The sequence below is a fragment of the Musca autumnalis genome, unplaced genomic scaffold, assembly GCF_047663935.1.
Source record: "Musca autumnalis isolate F117 unplaced genomic scaffold, ASM4766393v1 scaffold_1, whole genome shotgun sequence".
In the NCBI taxonomy this organism is placed as follows: Eukaryota; Metazoa; Arthropoda; class Insecta; order Diptera; family Muscidae; genus Musca; species Musca autumnalis.
In genome coordinates this window covers 9153402-9175269 of record NW_027411644.1, presented here as the reverse complement: position 1 = coordinate 9175269, position 21868 = coordinate 9153402, and the positions used below count along the sequence as shown (strand labels likewise).

At 37.0% G+C, this 21868-nt stretch overlaps 2 protein-coding genes across 2 annotated transcripts in view; one reads left to right on the top strand and one right to left on the bottom strand.

Annotated features, from left to right (window-relative positions):
* Window positions 1-21156, bottom strand: part of LOC141391349 (uncharacterized) — a 39851-nt gene extending 18695 nt beyond the window's left edge. The window contains exons 1-4 of the mRNA XM_073964257.1: window positions 20918-21156; window positions 8422-8740; window positions 7958-8108; window positions 6700-7903 (exon numbers count right to left, since the gene is read on the bottom strand). Of these exons, the coding sequence (XP_073820358.1) occupies window positions 6700-7903; window positions 7958-8108; window positions 8422-8740; window positions 20918-20964 (1721 nt within the window). The 5' untranslated portion in view covers window positions 20965-21156. The remainder of the gene's footprint in view (window positions 1-6699; window positions 7904-7957; window positions 8109-8421; window positions 8741-20917) is intronic.
* alpha-Est2 (alpha-Esterase-2) overlaps window positions 1-21868 on the top strand; it is a 120005-nt gene that overhangs the window by 24230 nt on the left and 73907 nt on the right. The window lies entirely within an intron of this gene.

Below are 21868 nucleotides of genomic sequence, written 5' to 3'. Positions count from 1 at the left end.
TTTTTAAGACTTTTCAAAAGGTGAAGGTGTTTTGTAGTTTACGTAACTCTTCCTTAATTTGCATATATGTATATATGCGTTGTATGTAGAAAAGATGCATATTTCGGCATGTCTTAATTTATTTTTTCGATAAATTTCCTCAACTGTTAGGAATGGAACAAATTTATTTGTTGAGTAGAGACTAATTATACATAAGTTAGATTGAGAAGAGGGGCGAGATGGAGATCGTCACATGTCCGTGTATATGTACATGCAGTTAAGAACTAAGCTCTTGTCTTCTATTCATATTATAAATTCTGTGTCATTGACAAATAATTATACACGTTAGCCCTAATTTGGTTAAGTCTGAATTGCGCGTTTCCCAGGAGTTGTGTTCTTTGGGTCTCGAAGGCTGGGTAATGCCAGTAGTAATATTCCAAAGTTTAGTCGTCCTATCCGCATTCATTACTTTCTGCACAACCTAGTTTGTGCTGGTGCGCTTGTAGTCCAAGGTGTCCTGTAAGGATGGCTATCAGTCTACTTATATCTACCTACCTCCATAAAAATGGGTTCTGTGTTATGCCCTACAGCAAATAAATAATAGGGGGTATATTTTTAAGTTACGTCCTCCGCCTAATTAGATAGAACTTGGCATATAGGGTTACTAGTGGTCAAAAAAAACTTCTGCAACAAAAATTGTTGACATAGGTCTACGCATTTTAATTTTTTATCGACATTTTCGGGATGTTGAAGTTTTTATCTGCGCTTTCGTTCTCAATTGCCTGCACTAAGGAATTTAGGATTCCCAGTGGTCAGAAGGCTTCCCCACTACAAATTAAGGACATAGGTACTTCCGTAACAAAATGAAAACTAAGTATTATATGTTAGTTCAGAATATTTCGGTAAGCACGTTCGCCTTTCATTTGGAAGTTTTGCGGCTCAATCCCTGTCCAGAACATCAAATTTTTTGCCGTTGGTTTACATTGAGTATTTTATCCATAAAAACTTATCTAGAAGTGGTGTCGTAAGACACGGCATTCGGGCTCAGCAATAAAAAGCACGTTGCATATCATTGAGCCAATATGAATCGCCGTGCACTCATGAGAGAAGCCCCCCTTGTCTCTTCGGGAATGTTGTGGGGACATACATATGTATGTATGTATATTGCTTGGTGCATGGTATAAAAAGTTCGATCCGGCCGAGCTGAATGCCCAGCAGTGCACAATGTGGAAAGAGTATTTGTTTTTATGAAAATTCATGTAACACCTCGAAATATTCGTCGTAGGCCTCACATGTGATACACCGAAGTTCATATTTCGGCGAGATAGAGCGCATTTGAGATGTGTGTCCGTGTGCCCGTCTCTCCATTAGAAAATTGAATCAAACTCCAGGCTGCAAATATGGACCAATCGTCACGAAATGTTTTATGGAGGTCGGGTTCGGACCGAGGGTGAAATTGACAAAAAATAACATTGTTATCCGATTTTGTTGCGGCTCTGTAGGCCGCACAGCTGGTCTGATCAACGCCGAATTTAAGGTGAGGCTTGGGCTTACTACAACGAAAAAGCTTCAAATTTAACATGAGGATCAAATAATATTTAGCGGCTGAAATGGACCAAAACTTTTGTGTGAAAATTGGTAAACTTTTTAGTATAATGTCTACATATTTATTCTTGGATGATATGTTCCACCCTAAGATCTACATTAAGAAGAGGAACTTTTGACCTTTCCATTGATGCCAATTATGCAGATGTAATACTGACAAATTTCTGCACGAAGTAAAAGGTTTGGTCAAGGAAAATTCCAATAATGTTGAAAATTAATCGGATAGTATCCTCTGATGATGCAATAACATCAACATTGCCCAGAGGAAGTGGTGTAGGGTATCAAATCGTCGGCCAATCATTTATTCATTTATTTATTTATTTGTTATTTATGTATTTTCGGCCTTTCTGCAAAGCAAATTTGTATTATTGATAAGATCTCCCCTGTGATGTTCCTTGTACAACTTTTTCTCCTATTATACTGTGACACAAAATGGAACTCAAAGTCTGGGTGTGGAAAATTTCGTTTGCAAATGGAAGCCCTTGGTGAGTAAATGTATTAAGAACCCAAAAGGGAATTTTCGCCATAGGTCAAGTTTCTGTGATATCGTGCGATGAAATTTTTGATTTTCCCTATAATACTTGGGAAAATAGCTATATATCTCTGTTTGGCTTTGTTGTAACATTATTTTGAGATGAAATGTTGAATTCAAATCGATTGGCGTATCTTTTTGTAGAATGTTTTATTCTTCTAACTCAATGCTTTTCGTGTACTTTTCGTCCTTTATTTCTTGAACCATACTGAAAGTACTGCAAGACGAGATTTTTCAACATCTAAATATTCTACAAAAATTTTGCTCAGAAGATTTTAGGTACGGTTCTCATTGACAACTAACTGATTTTGTCCCGTTTTCATTGACATTTTTGATATTTATTCGGACTTGCTTCAGAATTAACCTATGTTTTGTTTTTCTGTATATTCGTTATTGGTTATGTATTGGTATGTATGTATGTATGTATACTTGCTTATTGGTTTTTGCTTATATAGACATCTGGGGTGCATCTGAAATATAGGGTATATACACTTTCATACGGGCAACACGTGTCTCATCGAAATAATGGTTTTAGACCCCAAGTATGTTTGGACGAAATGTGTTTCAGAAAATTTGGAGTCGATTGAGCATTGTCCGTCCGTCCGTCCATCTGTCTGTCTGGCTGGTGCGCACGATAACTCTCGAACGGATGAACCGATTTGGTCCAAAATTTGGCTTTCGTATTATTTTGTCCAAACTTAGTTTAAGGGTTATATCGGTCCACTCCTTCCGTTCGGAAAATTTGTGCGCACTATAACTCTTGAAGGGAGTAACCGATTAGGTCCATAGTTTGCACATCGTAAAACTTCTACCAGACTTAGATGAGGTTCTAGTATGGACTCAATCGGTCCACTTCTTCCACACAAAATTTCGGAAAAGTTCAGTTTAGGACCTGTTCGCGAATCTCTTTGATTTTTCTTTTAGCAAATTGTATTCACAGCCCCGCTTGCGATGGTACATGTCTCATTAGGGGCAAGTCCATACTTCCTGAGAAAATAGCCTGCAAAATGCAAACAAACCCCTATGACACCGTGTGTAGTAGTTGGAGCGCAAGACAACTCTCGAACGGATCAACTGATTTGGTCCAAAATTTGGCCTTCGTAATATTTTGTCCAAACATAGTGTTACGAATGTAACTGATAGGTTTATGTTAGTTTAGTTTAATTTCCGTTAATTTAAAAATTTGAATTGTAACGTAAAGTTTTATTACGCAGTTACTTTATTTAAGCAACAACAATTATCATGTAGAATTATCTTCATTATTCTAGATGTTCTTTACCTTTCATTAATGTGCTTTTATTTTGTTTGCCATAGTCATGTAATTATTGTTTAGTTTGTCACTTCTTTTCTTACATTTATTTGTTGTTGTAATTACGTCATTGATCATCCCCCATGTATGTATGTGAGTATGGTTGTTCGCTTAGTGCGAATGTGCGTCTGTGTGTTCGTTGTACAGATTCGAGGTGTTGCCATATGCTCTAGATATTTCTCGAACAGGGAGACTTTGGGATATAAATGCAGGGGAACTGGCAATGACGAGGAGTTGTGTTTTAAGCGTTGAACTGAACAGATCGGTTAAATAAGAGCTGCGTGCTAACTAGAGACTTGCTGTGTGCTTTGTAATTAAAGTCGGTTCTGAATAAGTGTAATAAAGTAAATAAAGCATTGTAGAAACGTAATCTAAAACGAACCCTGTTTTATTTGGTACAAATCGTATCGGGGAATAAAACAACGTCTACACGGAGATTAGTTAAATCTAATTCCGTAACAATAGTTTAAGTTCGATCGTAAGCCGTATCGGTCCACTCATTCAGGTATCTCCCCCACAAAAGTTCAAAAATGTTCGGAAAAATTGTTCGCACAATAACCCTTGAAGGGAGTGACCGATATGGTCCATACTTTACACATCCTAATATATCTACCAGATATAGATCAGGTTTGAATAAGGATTATGTTTGTCAACTCCTTCGGGTACCTATCATACAAAATTACGGATAAGTTCACTTTAAGAGCTTTGATTTTTTTGAAGCAACTTGCATTCGCTGCCTCAATTACGACGGTAATAGTTTTTTCAGGGGCAAGTCTATACTTCTTGAGAAAACCGTCCGAAAGGTGTAAAAGAACCCTATGGCACCATATGCAGTGGCTGGAGAGTGCGATAACTCTCGAACCAACCGATTTGGTCCATAATTTGGCCTTCCTGATATTTTGTCATAGTTTCAGTTCGAAGATAGGCAATACCGGTCCACAACTTCCGGAATTCCCCCCAATATTTAAAAAATGTCTTGAACAAATTTAGTCCAAACTTTGGACCTCCTAATATTTTGTCTAAATTTAATTTAACTTCTAAACTTTAACTTCTCCACAAAAGTTCAACATTTGTGTCTAAGTGCAGTTTAAAGTCTATTCGAAGATCCTTTGGAAATGTATGCCGATGCTGTTCGTTTTTGTCCTGCTTACAACGGTATTATGCTTTCCGTGGACAAGTTCATGCTTCCTGGCATACTGGTCCATAAGTTATATGATGACCCACTGAAATGACTAGTGGGCGCGACAGCTATCGAAGATATGACTCCCAAAATAAGACAAACTGAAATGAATAGTGGGCGCGATATCTATTAAGAAGATATGAGTTCCAAAATAAGATCCACTTCCATAATGAACTAGGTCGGTCTATTTCTTTAAGTACCTCCACTGCAAAAATTTTGAACTTTAATCCTAATCCATATTTTCCTCGCAGAGTCCAAATGTCCAAAAAAGGCCACAAAATAATGAAAATACCATAAATACATTCGATCTGACCGTAATGAAAGTTTCAACTCACATAGGCTGAGGGTATATTTCTGTCGGCAAAGCCGACTGATACTTTTTTACTTGTTAAGGGAAAATATCAGTGAGCGTAAATATGAATATCAAAGTCTGGAGGTGACAAATTCTTTTTGGCAACGAATGTCGATGAAGATAATATGATGAACCCAGAAGGACACTTCTGCCATAGATCAAACTTTTGAGTTACCAAAAACTTCATCGCGCGATATCTCAGAAACTTGACCTATGCACAGTGGATCCACCCAGTGGCCAAAAATAAAAAAAATTAATGTCAAAATTTTGGTAGAACATCTGGCAACTCTGACAGCTATGACATGGACCTTTTTTAAAATATATTAGTTTTTGTTTCATTCGAATGCGATCTTCTTAAGAATAGCTTCAAAAGTGGGAACATTTTACTAATATTTTTTGTTGTGAGTACAACCTATATTTTAAGTGCAAGTAAATATATTCAAAATATCGTGAAACTAATACGTATAGCAAAATATTAGAGTGGATTTTCAAGGAGTTAGCTAGTTAGCTGCATATTTTCTTAGTGTATTTTGTAATGCCAATTCGATCATATACTTAAATTTGACGTAAGGTTTTAGTCATGATGCCCACCAGTGCCCACCTCGGGAATAATTTTGTGCCAGACTATAAATGGCGGGTCGCAGACTACAGCTGCCCTAGAATAGGGTTTCTATGGATATATTAGGGTATAACTCTGTTATCTGACCACGTATATTAACATAATTGGCATCAGTGGTTAGATGAAGAAATCTTCTTCCAAATTTGTATTACGTTGGCGGTACGTGCCTTCCGGGAAAAACGCCATAAGATCTATATTACAAATTTTACCAATTTTCAGACAAAAATGTTGATTTTGTTTAATCCGCTAAATTGGTTAGATTTCAAGTTGTTTTGGAGATTGTTTTGTTTCCCCAAGCCTATTTGTGAATCATAAGATAATCGGGATGTTTGTTCATGTCATTTTGAATTAACAGCATAAAATAATTCTTACCGCATACCCCCTCCAGAGGGGAAGGGGGGAGAATGTTACGCTCTTGGTTCCTTAAACCACTTTTGGCAGCAGCACAAAGCTGTAACCTGCGCATTGGCTTGATTTTTACACTCTAAATAATTTTGGCCACTTTCTCCATACAAGTGGATCGATCCACTGTGCTACGATGAAAATTTTCCATTGGGTTATTTACGTACTCTCCAATTGCTTTCATTTTCAAAAGAAATTTTCCACCACCCAAAAAGCTGCTGCGCAGTGTTATTAAGTCATTTAGAATGCAAATAATTTATTTCTAATTAAAGACCCTGCTTTGACTGCGTTCCGTTCACAGTCAATTCAACGTTCAGCTTTAAGAACCCACAATTATTGTTAATGTTGTGTTAGACCAGCGACGATCACAGAAATACAACCAAAGCGAAGACATGTATGAACGTATGAGTCAAAAAAGCAACAACCACATTATGTTTTTGTTTGTTTTCATTCATTTACACTGTACTGTAGAGAAGCAAATGCAAAAACAACTCAGTGGGCGCCCTCACTATACGATCTAAGCAAAGAAGCTCGTCCCTGTGTTAGACACACGATAGATTCGAGCAGAAAACATTGCCTACATTGCGGCGTATTTAATTTAATACACAATAACAAAAATATAATTTTTATTTAACAACTGTTTCATATATAACAAAAAATATCACTTTAAATCTTCTTTTTGGTAATGCACTTCTTTCCTTTGTCTTAGAATAACATTTTTTAATACAACGGTTCTTTGGTATAAAAACTATCCCACACAACCAATTTATCGTGGATTGGTATATCCATAAACTCGATGTCATCGTTTATGTTCAGCAGTTTAAATGGTTTTTTTGGATCACTGTCAACATTAACCGGTTCCCACTTGGTTGGTGCTATTTCCTTACAGTTCGGATTGGAGGAAAGAGCAAAATTGCACCACATACCCACCATACGTTGAATGCATTTGTATTCTCTGGTTGTGGGTGATAATTTCTCGGCATTGATGTTGTAAAACAAATACGATATCTCATCCGCGTGACAGACGCCCTTAACAGAACGACCACATTTTAGATTACGATAATGATTAAAGAATTTCGAATCAAAATCAAATCGATAGTAGTAGGTGGATGTTTGTCCGGCATAAGCCGTACGAGCTTTGACTGCCCGATGAATGCCATGCCAAAAGGATCGTTCAGTCATGAGGTGCAGAAATTCATAAAATGTGTCCTTGGCATGAGGTTTCTTATCGCCAAAATAGAATTCCCGCAATTTCAGACCCATTGCTTTTAGTTCTTCCAAGTTGTGGCTAGTTTTCAGGTCATCCGGGAGTAAATTCACAAAATCGCTTAACTCATTAACTTTGTAGGGATGCTTTAAAACTTCACTATAGTGGAAAAGACCCTCAAATGAGTTGCCGCCAATCATCATTGGTATATCATTAGTCCAGGCAGAAGAAATCATCTCCTTGATTGGTCTATTTATAACACAATCCTCAGAATCATAGGGTTCAATGACAGGACCAAAGGCAAATAGCAGATGATTGAATTGTTCTTCTCTTGTTAGCAGCGACGTGTCTGTTGACACCAAGCGTCGGGGATTTTGTTTGGCCAAGTATCGATGAACCTCCTTGTCATTATTGTTGCCTTTATAACCAATGTGACAAGCCAAACGATATGCCCAATTTGAGTGATTGGTAAGAACCCAGGGGCAAAGTGCCGTTCCAGATTGGGCAATTGCCTTGTGGAACAAACCCTTTGTGCGTGGTGTCAAGCACATCAGATGTGTAGAAGCGCCACCAGCACTTTCACCGAACAAAGTAATGTTATTTGGGTCACCATTGAAATTGTGTATGTTCTCTTTAACCCATTTCAAAGCCATTATTTGATCTTTTAAACCGGCATTGCCAGGAATTTGCAAGTCAGGATCATCAAGGCTCAAAAATCCTACGAGAAAATTGTTAATGTAATCATTTCATAAGAATAGCAATAGTTACTCACCAAAAACACCTAAGCGATAGGCAAATGTTACCAATACCACATCACGTTGCATAAAATAGTCGGGAGCATAAATATCACGAGATGCTTCACCAATTTGGAAACCTCCTCCATAAATCCACACCATGACAGGTAGGGGTTTGCTGCTGGTCAGCTAAAGAAACAACAACGAAAAATAAAATATTTATTAAATGTGTTTGTTATAAGGCAAGTTAATAGTATTGATTTTTGTATCGTAGCTTATTTTTGTGTGGAAACCTTTCAATGTAAATTCTTATTGAGTATTTGCATTTACCTTTAATTTGTATATTATTGTTACTGATTGATGGTTATTCCTCTTAGGTCCATGTAGAACCTGAACTACCTCACATCCATACATACATATGTAGCTAATTTTTCATTCACCACATTTTTTGCTTAAAATAAAACTTATCCAATTAGCAATTATAGCATTTTCTCTGGCATACCTTTTTCGAATACACATTCAAATATAAACAATCTTCGGAGCCTTCAATCATTCGCCTTACGAAATGATATTGCATTGGTTTCGATTTGTATTCGGTGCAATCGAGAACATCTTGCCAAGGTTCTGGTGGTTGTGGAGCACGAAATCTTAATTCGCCCACTGGCGGTTTAGCATAAGGAATGCCTTCAAAGGCAAAATATTTATCTTCTTCATCGTAAAGCGTTTTACGTTTTAATCCCTTCACTTTGCCATAAGAAGTGTTGATGATTTCATATTCTTTTGTGGCCAAACGGATCTGTTGGGTTTTGTGGGCTATCAATCTGTAAAAGTCACAAAATTATAATTGACATATTAACTGTGGCTATAAAGGGAGAACAATTTACACATTTATCTTGGCTATGAAATTTCTCATAAAATGCTTCTTTGTATAAATAAACAATTTGTAGACACATAAACAATCCATGCATATGTCCAGATATAATTGAAGGTCAGGCACCGCCAATCTCAACATGGCAAATTGCCAGTTTATGGGTTAAACGCGATATTAAGGAGAAAGGTGTCAAATTTTCTTTAGCTTTCTATTTGCAATTTGTAAAATTGCCCTGTTTAATCTGTCTCTGTTCCACTTTGATAAGGCTTGCGGTTTCCCTGCAAAATTGTGAAACCCTAAAAACACAAAAAATTTTAACTTGGCCGCGATTTATTTAAAAAGAGTTCCGGCGATTTTTTTTGTTGTTTTTTGATTTTTCTGATCTATGAACATTGCAGTTTCTGAGTCGGCAAAAACTTCCCAGGCCTAAGTTCCTTTCATTTAAAGTTGGTTAAAGGGCACCGTTGTTGTTGTAGCAGCTTCTACAAGTACATGTAAATCTTTATTTACACCTGAATAGGATTCGTCCAAAAAAGTGTGGAGTTTAGTTAGTCGGGTTGGCTGGGCAGTTAAACAGGTGCTGCGTAGTATGCGGACCGGTGCCACATACTGGGCTGATATTCCGCGTGCCATCAATCTTGGCCCAGTAAGAATTGAGGCGGCTGCACCAACCAGATCTAAGTTGTGCCAACACGACTCTCGTTTGTCTTGGCAGCTGTTGTTCTTCTGCTGCCACGGGTGGTGGATGACCGTCGAGGACGATATTCGCACTTTAGGCTGCCAGAGCACAGATAACTGTAGTATGATGGGACGACTTATACATGCTATCGGGTCACATTCGATAGCATAAGTCGTCTAGGACTTTGGGGTAGTTTGAGTTAGTTACAATCATCCGCGTACGTAATTAACTCAATGCCGTCGGGAGGGCGTGGAATTGCAGAGAGGTAGAGGTTAAACAGTTCCGGAGATATCACCCCTCCTTGGGGAACTCCCTGCTTCACTCTACGGGGTTTGGACTTCTTGTCTCTGAATTCCACATACGACTGGCGACCACACAAATAGTTGATGACCCAGCGTTTCAGACAAGGCCGGAGGGTTGTATTCTCGATATCCTCGAACAGCCTAGCATGGCTGACCTATCAAATGCTTTGGTCAGATCCAATGCTACCATCACTGTTCCGTGACATGGTTTATCCTGGTTGAGTCTTCGTCCAATATATGTGCACATGGCGTGCAGTGCTGTTGTGGTACTATGCTGCTTCCGGAATCCGTGTTGATGATCCGCAACTGGATAACACGTTCTGATGCTGGGGAGGAGTAGTGCCTCGAGTATCTTTGCTACTGGCGATAGAAGTGAAATCGGCCTGTATGACTCACCTGACATCTTTGCCAGGTTTTATCAGCGGGACAACCCTGCCCATCTTCCAGGCATCGGGAACTATTAGGGTGGCTAGCGATAAGTTGGGGACCTTGCTTAAATACACGACTCCTGGGTCATCCAGCTGTTTTAGCATCACCATAGAAATTCCGTCAGGCCCAAGCGCTTTAGATGACTTTGCGCCTCGGATAACATCTGCAACATCATCCATTGTAAATTATGGCTGTTCTTCCTCGGCTGGAAGAGATCGCAAACGACGCAAAACACTTCTCTTCGCCCGGTCGCTATCGGGGTGCTCGATAAATTGTCGGCAGAAATAGCCAGCGTACCTCTTCGGATCTGTCACAGCCACGCCGTTAAACATGACAGATGTCCGATCGTCTCTCCTACCAGGGTTCGATAGCGCCTTAACCGTTGTCCACAATTTATTACAGCCGGCTCCAATGTTGCAGCACTTCAGATGTTCTAGCCACTTTTTCCGCTTGTGTTCACCGACTAATCTATTGACTTCCATTGTCAGTTCCCTGACTCTGGGATCATTAGGGTTCGTGCGGCGAAGCTCATCACGCTCATTAGCTAATCCCGTCGCCTCTGCTGGGGAAATTGGGTCTTATTTCAGGTATTCGACCAGCAGGAATGACGCGAGCGGCTGCAGCAGTGATTATGTCTCGGAATTTCCTCTCTGCTACCCCAACATCAGAGGGATTGGGCAGTTCTCTGAAGCGTTGATTGGTGGACTCTCTGAAACTTTGCCAATCCGCTTTCCCATGATTAATGAAAGTGCGGCGTTCAGAGGTTATGAAGTCTGGTGGTCTGTTTATGGGGATGAGGATTGGGAGATGGTTCGACCCAAGGGAAATGACGTGTTGCCATGTCACTTCAGTCGTCAGACCGGGTGACACGATGGATATGTCAGGCGAACTGTGGCAGTCTCCTCTAATCCTGGTGGGTGCGTCCTCGTTCGCAGTGCAGAATGTGGAGCTATCTATTTGCTAAGCCAGATCTGTACCTCTCTGGTCATTCCTTAGAGCTGAATGCCATAACTCATGATGCGCATTGAAGTCCTCTAGGACCAGCCGGTTATCACCTCGCAACAGAAATCTGATGTTAGGCAAGTAACGCGGGGCACAGCTATAGACCGGCGGGATATACACATTGAACAGTTCTATCTCAGCGGTTGCACACATTACCGCTACCCCCGTACACTCCAAGTATGGGTCCTTAAGGCCTGCGTACATAAGCTGCCTTGCATGATTGCCTTGCTTTCCTGCTTCATTTCTGACATAATAAAAATAAAAGAATAAAGAGGGCCGAGTAAATTTCGAACTGGGTTGCCCTTTTCTTTTTATTCTTTTATCAGAAGCAAGCAAGGCAGCTTATGTACTCACCCCTTTAAAGTCTAGCTCAGGCGAGATAGGTCTGTACTGGACAGACTGGTGCAGTAGGAATGCAAGCCCTCCACCACCACTTCTCGTACGATCCTGGCGAAGAACGTTGTATCCATCACAACTCAGAAGACTGCTGTTGTTGCTCAGCTTTGTTTCCTGGATCGCCGCGACCATAATATTTCTCTGACTCATAAAGTTCACGATCTCATTGATCTTGGTCCGAAGACCATCGCAGTTAAACTGCAAGAATGTCACATCATCAGGAACTGGGACAGAAATACGCGGTGTTAATGGCTGCGGCTGATACTGCTGTCGGGGAGATTGCGGGGGAGTTTCATAATCCGATGATGTTGACGATGAAGACTCACTGGGGTTCATGTTGGTGCAGCACGAAGCAATATAAACCCTGTCGTAATACTCTCTCAGAAAGGTCAGGCCTGGACAGTTCCTGAAATGCACCCATCCTCGACAACCGTGGCATCTCATTGACATCGACCTATCGTGGATGAGTCGTTGACAAACGGTGCAAAACCATGGCCCGGGGTTACTTTCAATCCCGGCAGGGACCAAAAGAATCCGGAGCAGGCATTCCGGGACATGCCTTTCGCAAAATAAAAATAAAGACGAACACGAACAAGAGCGCCGTGAGTGTCTTTGACAACATTACTGATAAGAATGTATGGAATATTTGTGTAAAAAATATTTACCCCCATCAAACGGATATTTTTCAAAAATCCTCAAGAGCAATCACTAACGCAACCCATTCCACCATATATTTCCACAACTAATCCTGACTATGTAACGTTCATGAAATTCCATTGCACTAAATTACGAGCTACAAGATCGAAGTAATATTAAATCGCACAAATTTTATCATCATATAAATTATTTGGTATAATATATAATTTTATTTCATATATCATATCAATTAAAAGTTGTTGTTTTTTAGTACTTGAATGGAATAAACTTTATTATAGTCACTATTAGGCAAAAGTGCATTTATTCTTCCATCAGGAATTGATTTTTGATATAAAAGGTCAAAAAGTCATAAACTTAGTCCTCCTTCGCTTGGAGGGCTGGATGGTATTGGCACCAGCAGATTTGCTGTTGAGGTAACCAATGTGGCTTTTCTCTCAATTTTCAGTTTGGAGAGGTTTTTTCCTCTCTGTACCTCCATTCGCCTTTTACCATGGCACAATTACCAAGGTAGTGGTGTCACACCAGCTGTTCGAATATGAAAAGTCAAATCCGTTTATAAAAAGATGAATTTTGTTTTAATTTCCCCAACAACATAAAGAAAATTTTGACATAACATATTCAACATTTTACGAAACCACTACTTTCGTAATTGTGGCATGCCTTTTACGTTGGTGATGTCAAACAATTCTTTCAATAAATCAACGTTTTGTTTTTTCAGCACTTCTCGTTTTGTTAGCTTTGCACAACAAATGGCTTGGTCAAATATACATACATGGGATTTTCAATGTTTTGCCTAATGTTAATTTGGACTCAGTTTTAATTTTTCATCGACCTTGCTTAATGTTTTGAAAAAATAAAAACAAATATTTTATGACATATCCAAAATTCTATTTATTTGTTTTAATACGTTTTGTTGGAGAATTTTTGTACAAAATTTTATTATTAAAAATAAAATGTGCCCTTTCCATGGACAACATCCAAGTCAAAATGAAATACATAGTTTGGAGTCAAATGAACATATTTTCGTTGGAAATGTAGCCGCAGAAGAGTTAAATGAAAATATTTTAGATGACAATGTAGCCGCAGAAGAGTCGAATGAAAATATTTTAGATGGCAATCAAGAAGATTCTCATATTACCATTCGTATCGAAGTTCAAAGAAATGATAATGAAGAAAATACTGAAAATGCAGCTACAAATGAAACGATTCGTCTGCGGAGGCCAGGCAATCCCAGCACTGCCAGAGAACATGAAATAGCCAGCCATAATTCTCAAAATGGTTTTCTACATTTGAATGGGGAAAATTCCAGTAGTACTGATTTCAATGGAGTACATCCATATTACGCTAGTAGAAGAAGAACTGATCATAGAAGGGGAAGAAGAAGTCACAGACGGCATCGTGATCGAGAAATATATAAAAATTTGAAATCAATTAGAAAAATAATGGGTAAAACACTTTCGACTTTGAGAAGAATCAAATCATTGATAAATCAGGCAATTTAGTATAAATGATGTTAATGCAAAAATTATGTAATTTGTCATAATACTCACTATGCTGTATTAAAAATGAAATTACCGCTGTATTGTTAATAAATAAACACATGTTTAAGATAACAAATTTTTTTTATTCCTCAAAATGCTGCTTTGAAGGTATTTATCACCGATCATAGTGATCATATGCCGAATCAAATCACTCTATTATTTAAATTAATATCAGATAATAAATTATATATACATATGTATGTATGTAGATGCACATGTACATCAATCAGTATACAACAAAATTATTATTTACATAAATTCCGCTACAAGTCTAGCTAACTACTGCTGCCAACTATTCTTATTTCTCCCAATAAAGTATTAAAGTACCTGTTTAGCTAGTGTTTCAAGCATGCTAGCAAAAAATGTAATTGAAATCTGTAAATACATATTATATGTATGTACACACTTATGTACATAAATACACAACAGATGCTGTAATAATAATCACAATATTGCAATTAAGATTTAAGAAAACCTGTAAAAGCAACAATGCAATGCAACTTTTCGACAAAAATGCTTTTGATGGCGTGGCAGTGGCTGTGCCTGAATTGTTGTCGCTTTCTGTTTATTTTTTATTTATAAACATTTAAGCTGTTCATCTATTGACCTTTGAAATATGAACTAATAAAAACTAGACCCAAACACAGCACACTTGGGGGGGACAGACAGTGTTCAATGTTTATAGTATGTATTTTTGTTATTTCGATTTACATAGAAAGGGGAAATGTTTGGAGTATTCGTTTAAAATTATAGTTTTTTTAGTCGTTCGTTGGATTATTTAGAAATTTGTAGAGATTGTGAGTATAATAAAATACACCATACTACAGTGTTTGAACATTAGACAAAGTAAACTCAAATATATTTTAGTGAAATATTTTAAACGATTATTTTAATTTCTGTATTATCTTTATGATATGAATTTTAAAATAAACAAGCAACACGTTGCTCATTAAAAGGTATTAAACATGTAATTATAGCTACAGGAAGTATCACGTATAATAAAGTGGTTCAGTAGTAGAAAATTTGTCAAAAGATTATTTTATAATCTTTTTATTTGTACTTAATTTTTAAAAACACTTCGATGCAGCAGGTGAAAACAAAAAATGTCGTAACCAATATTGTTATATAAAAATATATAGGATCTCTGAATTGATTTTTGAAGATTCATAAATGAATTATAATTAGTTATTTAACAAAACGCTGTGCTAGTTTTATGAAAAACAAAAGAAAATTTTTTTACATTAAAAAAAATTATATTTATAGTTTTATACCCAACACCAGACTATGGTGAGGGGTTTATGTCTTCGAGCATTTGTATGCAACATGCATAAAGAAACGAGATAGACCCGTAATTCCTTTTGGGGATATACATAGAATCACTTTCTGAGTCGATTTATGCATGACCGTCCGTCCGTCCGTTCGCAACGTACAGGTCGCATTTATTATCCGGTTTGCATATAGCTCCCATATATATTTCCAGCCGATTTCATGTATTTGCTGTCCGATTTCCGAATGTGTGACTGAATTCGGTCTAGAAAAAATATATGTATATATAATATATATTAATAAGTTATGCATGTCCACAGTGGTGTAGAGTACTGGCTTCATTTGGGTTTGACCTTTTTTATTACAGTGTTTTGTTTAACTTGCTTTGGTGTCTGTTTAGTTCAAATCCATTAACTTATTTTCCACACAGTTGCAGTTGACCAATCGAACTAAAACTTTGCACACTTTTCAGATTTGGATGACAATACATGAATGTAAACCCAAAACTATTATGCGTACATTTTTTCCTATAGCCCCCATATAGCGGTACCACCCGATTTCAAATATTTTGAGAAATTTATCTTCATTTTTAGTCCGAATCGGTTGTAAACGACTTCAGGTATTTTGAAGTTTTTATCTACATATTGGATTAAATTAGCTGTAATGGTTATGGGATTCCTTTTATTGTAGTTGAAAGGGGAATGTTCAGAGAAGGTTGTTCTGAGGTTTGATGGAGGTTGTTCGGAAGTTCGGAGGAGGTTGTTCAGAATTGTAAAGTCTATTAGCTAAAAAATTAAAAATAAAAATAATTTTAAAAAATTAAGTTACAGAGTTTTATTTATAAATAAAAACGAGTAAATCATTTTTCTCTTAGCCTCAATAAGTATTTTCTTCTTCATGATGGGATCTCTCAAATAAAACGCTTGCCGTTTATTACCATTTAATTGCGTCCCCATTTTAAATTTAAAAACACTTAAAATATTAAATTGCTTTAATATTTTGGAAAACATTTTTGAAATATTTGAGAGTTATTTTGCATACTATGTAGACCTTGATGGCAGGGTTTTTGGGCCATTATATCAGCAAGTATGGACTTACACCAACAAAAGTTTTACCGTTGTGAAGGGAGCATCTAGGACCACTTATTGAAAAAAATTCAAAACGATCCGAGAGGAGCTCTTAAACTTCACTTTTTCCTAATTATGTGTGGGAGCTACAAAAGGAGTGGACCGATATCCATGTTCAACCTGATCTATATCAGGAAGGAATAATAGGTTGTGCAAAGTTTTGACCAAATCAGCTGCTCTCTTCGGATTTCCCATTTCAGTTCGTGCTCTTAGGGCATTATTTCAGGAAGTGTGTACTTGCCCCCGAAAAAAATTGTACCGTTGTAAAGATGACCGCATGGACAACCTGCTGAAAAAATCCGAGATGAGCTATTAAAATTCACTTCATTCGGATATTGTGTGGGAGTTACCCGAAGGAGTGGGCCGATATCGTCCATATTCGAACCCAATCTGTATATGGAAAGAATAATACTATATCCAAATGTTGGACCAAATCGATTGTTATCGCCCACACCTTTTTATAGAAAAATGTTGAACTTTTGCGGGGGAGGTACCCGAAGGAGTGGACCGATAAGGCCCTTCTTCGAACTTAAACTATGTTTGGACAAAATATTACGATACCCAAGATCGGCTCATCCGTTTGAGAGTTATCGTGCACACCAGCCAGCTAAACAAACAGACGCACGGACTCAAAATTGTCTGATGCGAATTTCGTCCAAACATACTTGGGCTCTAAAACCGTTATTTCGATGAGGCACATTTTTGGTCGTATCAAAGTGCGTATATCCTCGTTAGCCTAAAGGCTGAGGGTATAATTAGTGAGAAACAAAAGGTTATGTCGTGTTGTCTTAAAGTTAGTTTTCAGTTATGTATTTGCTTACAGAAACTTTAAAAAAAATTGTCTGAAAAAAACAATTTTTTATTGTATCACCTTATAATTAAGATTTTACCTAAATTTAGATAAAATATCATCAAAATATGATACAGGGATAAAAACTTGGAAAAAAAGTAATAACCATTATGTACATATATATTTAGATGACCTAATATGTAACGAATAAATCTCTATAACAAATCATTATTTAAAACAAAAAGCTCACACAAAGTATTTTCTTTATAATGAATTTTCTTTATAATTCTTTGTCCCCAGTATCCACGTTTGTACTTTTTAATTTTTACCTGTTCCTTCTGTTTATATTTTTTATAAATTAATTTTTTCTATATTTTTTTTATTTAATTTTGAAAATAGATTTTTATACCCTCCACCATAGGATGGGGTATATTAAGTTTGTCACTACGTTTGTAACTACTCGAAATAATTATTGTAGACCCCACAAAGTATATATATTCTTGATCAGCGTGCAATTCTACATCGATATAGCCATGTCCGTCCGTCTGTCCGTCTGTGGAAATCACTCTAGCGTTCGAACGGATGGAAGTAGGTTGATGAAAATTTGGGAAAATATGTTATATTTTCGTAGGACTTTTGGTATTGAAAGCGGGCTATGTAGGTCCACGCTTTCGTATAGCCCCCATACAAAATGACGCGTCGTCGTTTTAAGGAATTTTTAAGATATTTGGCCCATTTTACCACCGAATTGGTTATAATTTGGTATTTTGTGTCTTCAGAGGCCAGAAAACATTCCTACCAAAGTTGGGTTATATAGGTCCACGTTTTGGTATAGCCCCCACAGAAGGCCCCTTAAAAGTACGCGTAATTTTAATATATTTTGAATGTATTAGACTCATTTGACCAAAGAATCGGTTGTAACTTTGTATTTTGTGTTTCCAGAGGCTAAGAAACATTTCTACCATAAAATGTTTATATAGGTCCACGTGTTGATATAGCCCCCATAATACAATATCTCCCGATTTTCGATATTTTGAACGTTTTAGCCTCATTATCGCACTGAGATGGCTGAAATTTGGTATTTAGTCTTCGTTGGGGGTATAAAACATTCCCCCAGAAATTTGTAGGTATAGGTCCACGCTATCATATAGCCCCCATAGAACGGTACCTTCCGAATTTCGGTATTTTGAAGGTTGTGGCCACATTAATCCACCGAAATGGCTGAAATTTGTGGTGGAGGGTATAAAAAGTTCGGCCCGACCGAACTTAACGCTTTTCTTACTTGTTTTATTTACTTTTGTTAATTATTGTTCTTTAAACGTTTCTCTTTCTAATTGATTTTTCCTAATGAATTATGTATCCTGTAAAGCAGAACAATGTAAACCATATGTACATACATATTGAGTCCATCGGAACTAGCTTGAGTTATTAGATGTTGCATTTATATTAAAGAAATTCAAAAATGGTATATGCGAAATAATGCTATTGATTTTCCGACAACAAACGAAATCTATACGTGTTTGGTTTGTTAGTGCGGTAGTGGTGGTTGTTTAGGCCAGAGTAAGGCAGATACATTTTTTGGTTCTCCCTTGTGCTCTCAATGAGCGTAAGTTTGTTGATGCTCACAACGTGTTAGCATCTACACAGGCTGTGAGCGATTACCAATTTACGCTCACATAGAGCACATGGTCTCTCCCAGCAAAAATCCTCATTACAAACCTCCTTTCCCATCCATTATATCTGGTTATTTTGTAACCACTGAAATAAGTAGTCAGAATCTACTTGTTTCAGTGGTTACCATCTACTTTGTTCAGTGGTTACAAAATAACCAGATATATCGCGCGACATGCCCTTGTTAAAATAATGGGTGGGAAAGGAGATTTGTAATGAGGATTTTTGCTGGGCTCTTGTGAGTCACAATGCCTTTCACTGGTTTAGGCTGTTGTGCTTTGTTGACACGAAGTCAATGTGTGTGTAGATACGATGGAGGGGAGGAAAGACAAAAACAATAGAAGCAAAACCACAAAATCGTTATAGGCATAGCACAAAAACCGGATTGTGCCAGAAAAAAAATAATGGGTAATGTAGGGGAAACTAGAAAATGTATATTAGAAAAGCATTCATACTTTTGCAAAAAATACTATTGTGGGTGCCACCGTGGTGCAACGGTATGCACACCCGCCTTGCACGCTTACGGTCGTCGGTTCGTTTCCCCGGCCAGTCAACATCAAACACTTTTCAAAGGTGGCAAAATACCCCTTAGTAATGTTGGCGACATTTTCTGAGTATTTCAGCCTTGTACAACTTCTCTATAAGTGGTGTCTTAGACACGCCGTTTGGACTCGGCGATAAACAGTAGGTCCCATATCATTGGGCTAATGTGAATCGGGGTGCACTCATTGATATGAGTGAAGTCTCCCCTGTACCGCCTGGGATGTTTGTGGAACAATTATTATTACAATTATAGTATTGTGTACATGAATACAAAAATGTGTCCATTCCCTTTAAAAGAGGTGCGTTCAAATTATGGACAAAAAATTAAAAACGGAATTAGTAAAAAATTCATACTTTTGTTTTTTCAGTGTATTTTGAAGTACACGTAGCTTAGAGTATGGCCAAAAAAATTCAAGTCGATCGGAAAAATTGATTGTTTTTACCACTTTGGGTCTTTATCACAAAAATACTTTTTTTTGTTGTGAAGCACATAGTTCTTGAGATAATGCCAGACATTAGGGACTCTAAAAATTCCACAGCGAACAAATTAAATGTCTGGTAAGCACAATAAATATCGACAAAGGGCCTGTGGGTTTCAACTCACGGTAAAACCATATGTAAGTATTTCAAAGCTAGTCAGGTGCTGTATAATAATTTAAATATTAGAGCTGATATGTTAGAGTTTATTGTAAAACATAATATTGAGAAGCTAATGACATTGGTAGCTAATGCTCTTGCTTCTTCTGTAATTATTCTTGATTTAACTGTAAGCTTAATTGTCAATGATTAATTGTACATAAAAACATTCCATATATAACATTTAGATTCAAGAACAATGTAGACAAGTGTTACTCAAACGAAAAATTTTGAGGTGTTTGACGATTATCGTATAAAACAACGCCAAATTTGCTGATAATAGTTCACTTGTCTGCATTATATGCGGTGCGGTCTATATTGTGTGATTAAAGGTATAATGAATGCAGTTTATTAAACTCAAGCCTTATCACGTACATACATATTATGTACATATACACAGCTAAAAAAGCATAACTGATAATATTAGAACTATGTTCTACATGATTAGTTATCAGCAGTAATACCGAAATTAAAAATCTTTATTGTGACACACAATTTAAAGTATAAATGTTGGAAATTTCGTTTCTTACTTTTGGAACGAAAACCCTAAACTAATACGATTTTACAGTTCTTTGCACCGTCTATTTGAAAAAAAAATATCTCTCAATAGTAAGAAATTTAATATTTTGTTGTATTCCCGTGATTTCGAAGAATATTTGGAAACAGCTAATAAAGGAGAATGTTGGGAAAATAGTGACAAAATCATAGCATACTAATGACCATAAGATAAATGCCCGGTTGCATTAAATATCACCATGAAATATTGTATTATCTCCAAATTAAACTGTTCCTATACTCTATCGAAATTTATGAATCAGCTGCGTAAATCTTGATTACTTCATAACGAACGTACAGGGAACAATTACTGTGTTCAAAAATAAATTGTAGATACAGTGCGTTACTATGAGGAGGAACACTGCAGAAATTGTCATTGTATATATCACTTTATCTGTTCATTTCCATTCTACCTACCACAATACACAAACTGTAAATTCACTTTCATTTAGTTAAGCGGTTAACGTCAACTAAATTTCCCCAGTGTTAAATATTCCACCGCAATTTTTACTACACTTTTGTTCTTGACTTACTTTCCTAGAAGTTTTATAAGATCAATTGTTCCAATATTCATATCCATTTTGTGTGTAAATTATCTTTTAATTTAGTGGCGACTGCAGATTTGGCAATATTTCCTTTTCATCCGTATCTAGAATAGATGTAGTATGCCGCTATTTAAACACACACCTCGTTGGTTAATCACTTTTAAATGGACTGCTTTTTAGAGAAAATGTAAACGGACAGAACCGAACAAAAAAAAATCGCATTTCATTCCGCTTCAGTTTAATCCATTATTATTTATATAGTCAAGTGAATGTGTGTTCATGTGTATGTGTGTGGAAATATGCCACACTCACACATATCAGCGTTTGTTTGTAAATATATACAAAAGTTTGTTGTGTTCTTTATCGCTTTTGTTGAAACACAAACAATTTTTGTTATTGTTTTGATTTGTTCTTTTTTTGGTTTACTTTTCTTTTTGCTTACAGAGGAGAGGGACTATTTGGGAACATTAATTTTACTCCATAACATGAATGGTCCGTTTGCCGGCCTACGAAATTTAATCACAATGATGATAATTCAACGAGCACCGTTATGCACGACTAATAGCACTGTGTAACAATTTTTGGTTTATGGCCTGGGGGTTGGAAATTACAAGTGGGGATGATAGTATTAACCGAATAGTAGAAAACCACAGATGGATATTGGGTTCCCAGACCAAATTTTCTTTAGAACCTCTTTTATGTAACCTAAATCAAATGCAATGCGAGTATTTGTAACGTTATAGCCATATTTGCCTACTTATTTCGCAAATATTGATATTTTGAGTTCTTACTAAGTAGAACCAAGGTCCACGTTTTGGATTTTGGAGGTGTCATTGTGTATAAAAATAATAATAATAATTGTTCCACAAACATCCGAGAAGGGAGAAAGGAGATTTCTCTCATATCAATGAGTGCACCCCGATTCATATTAGCTCAATG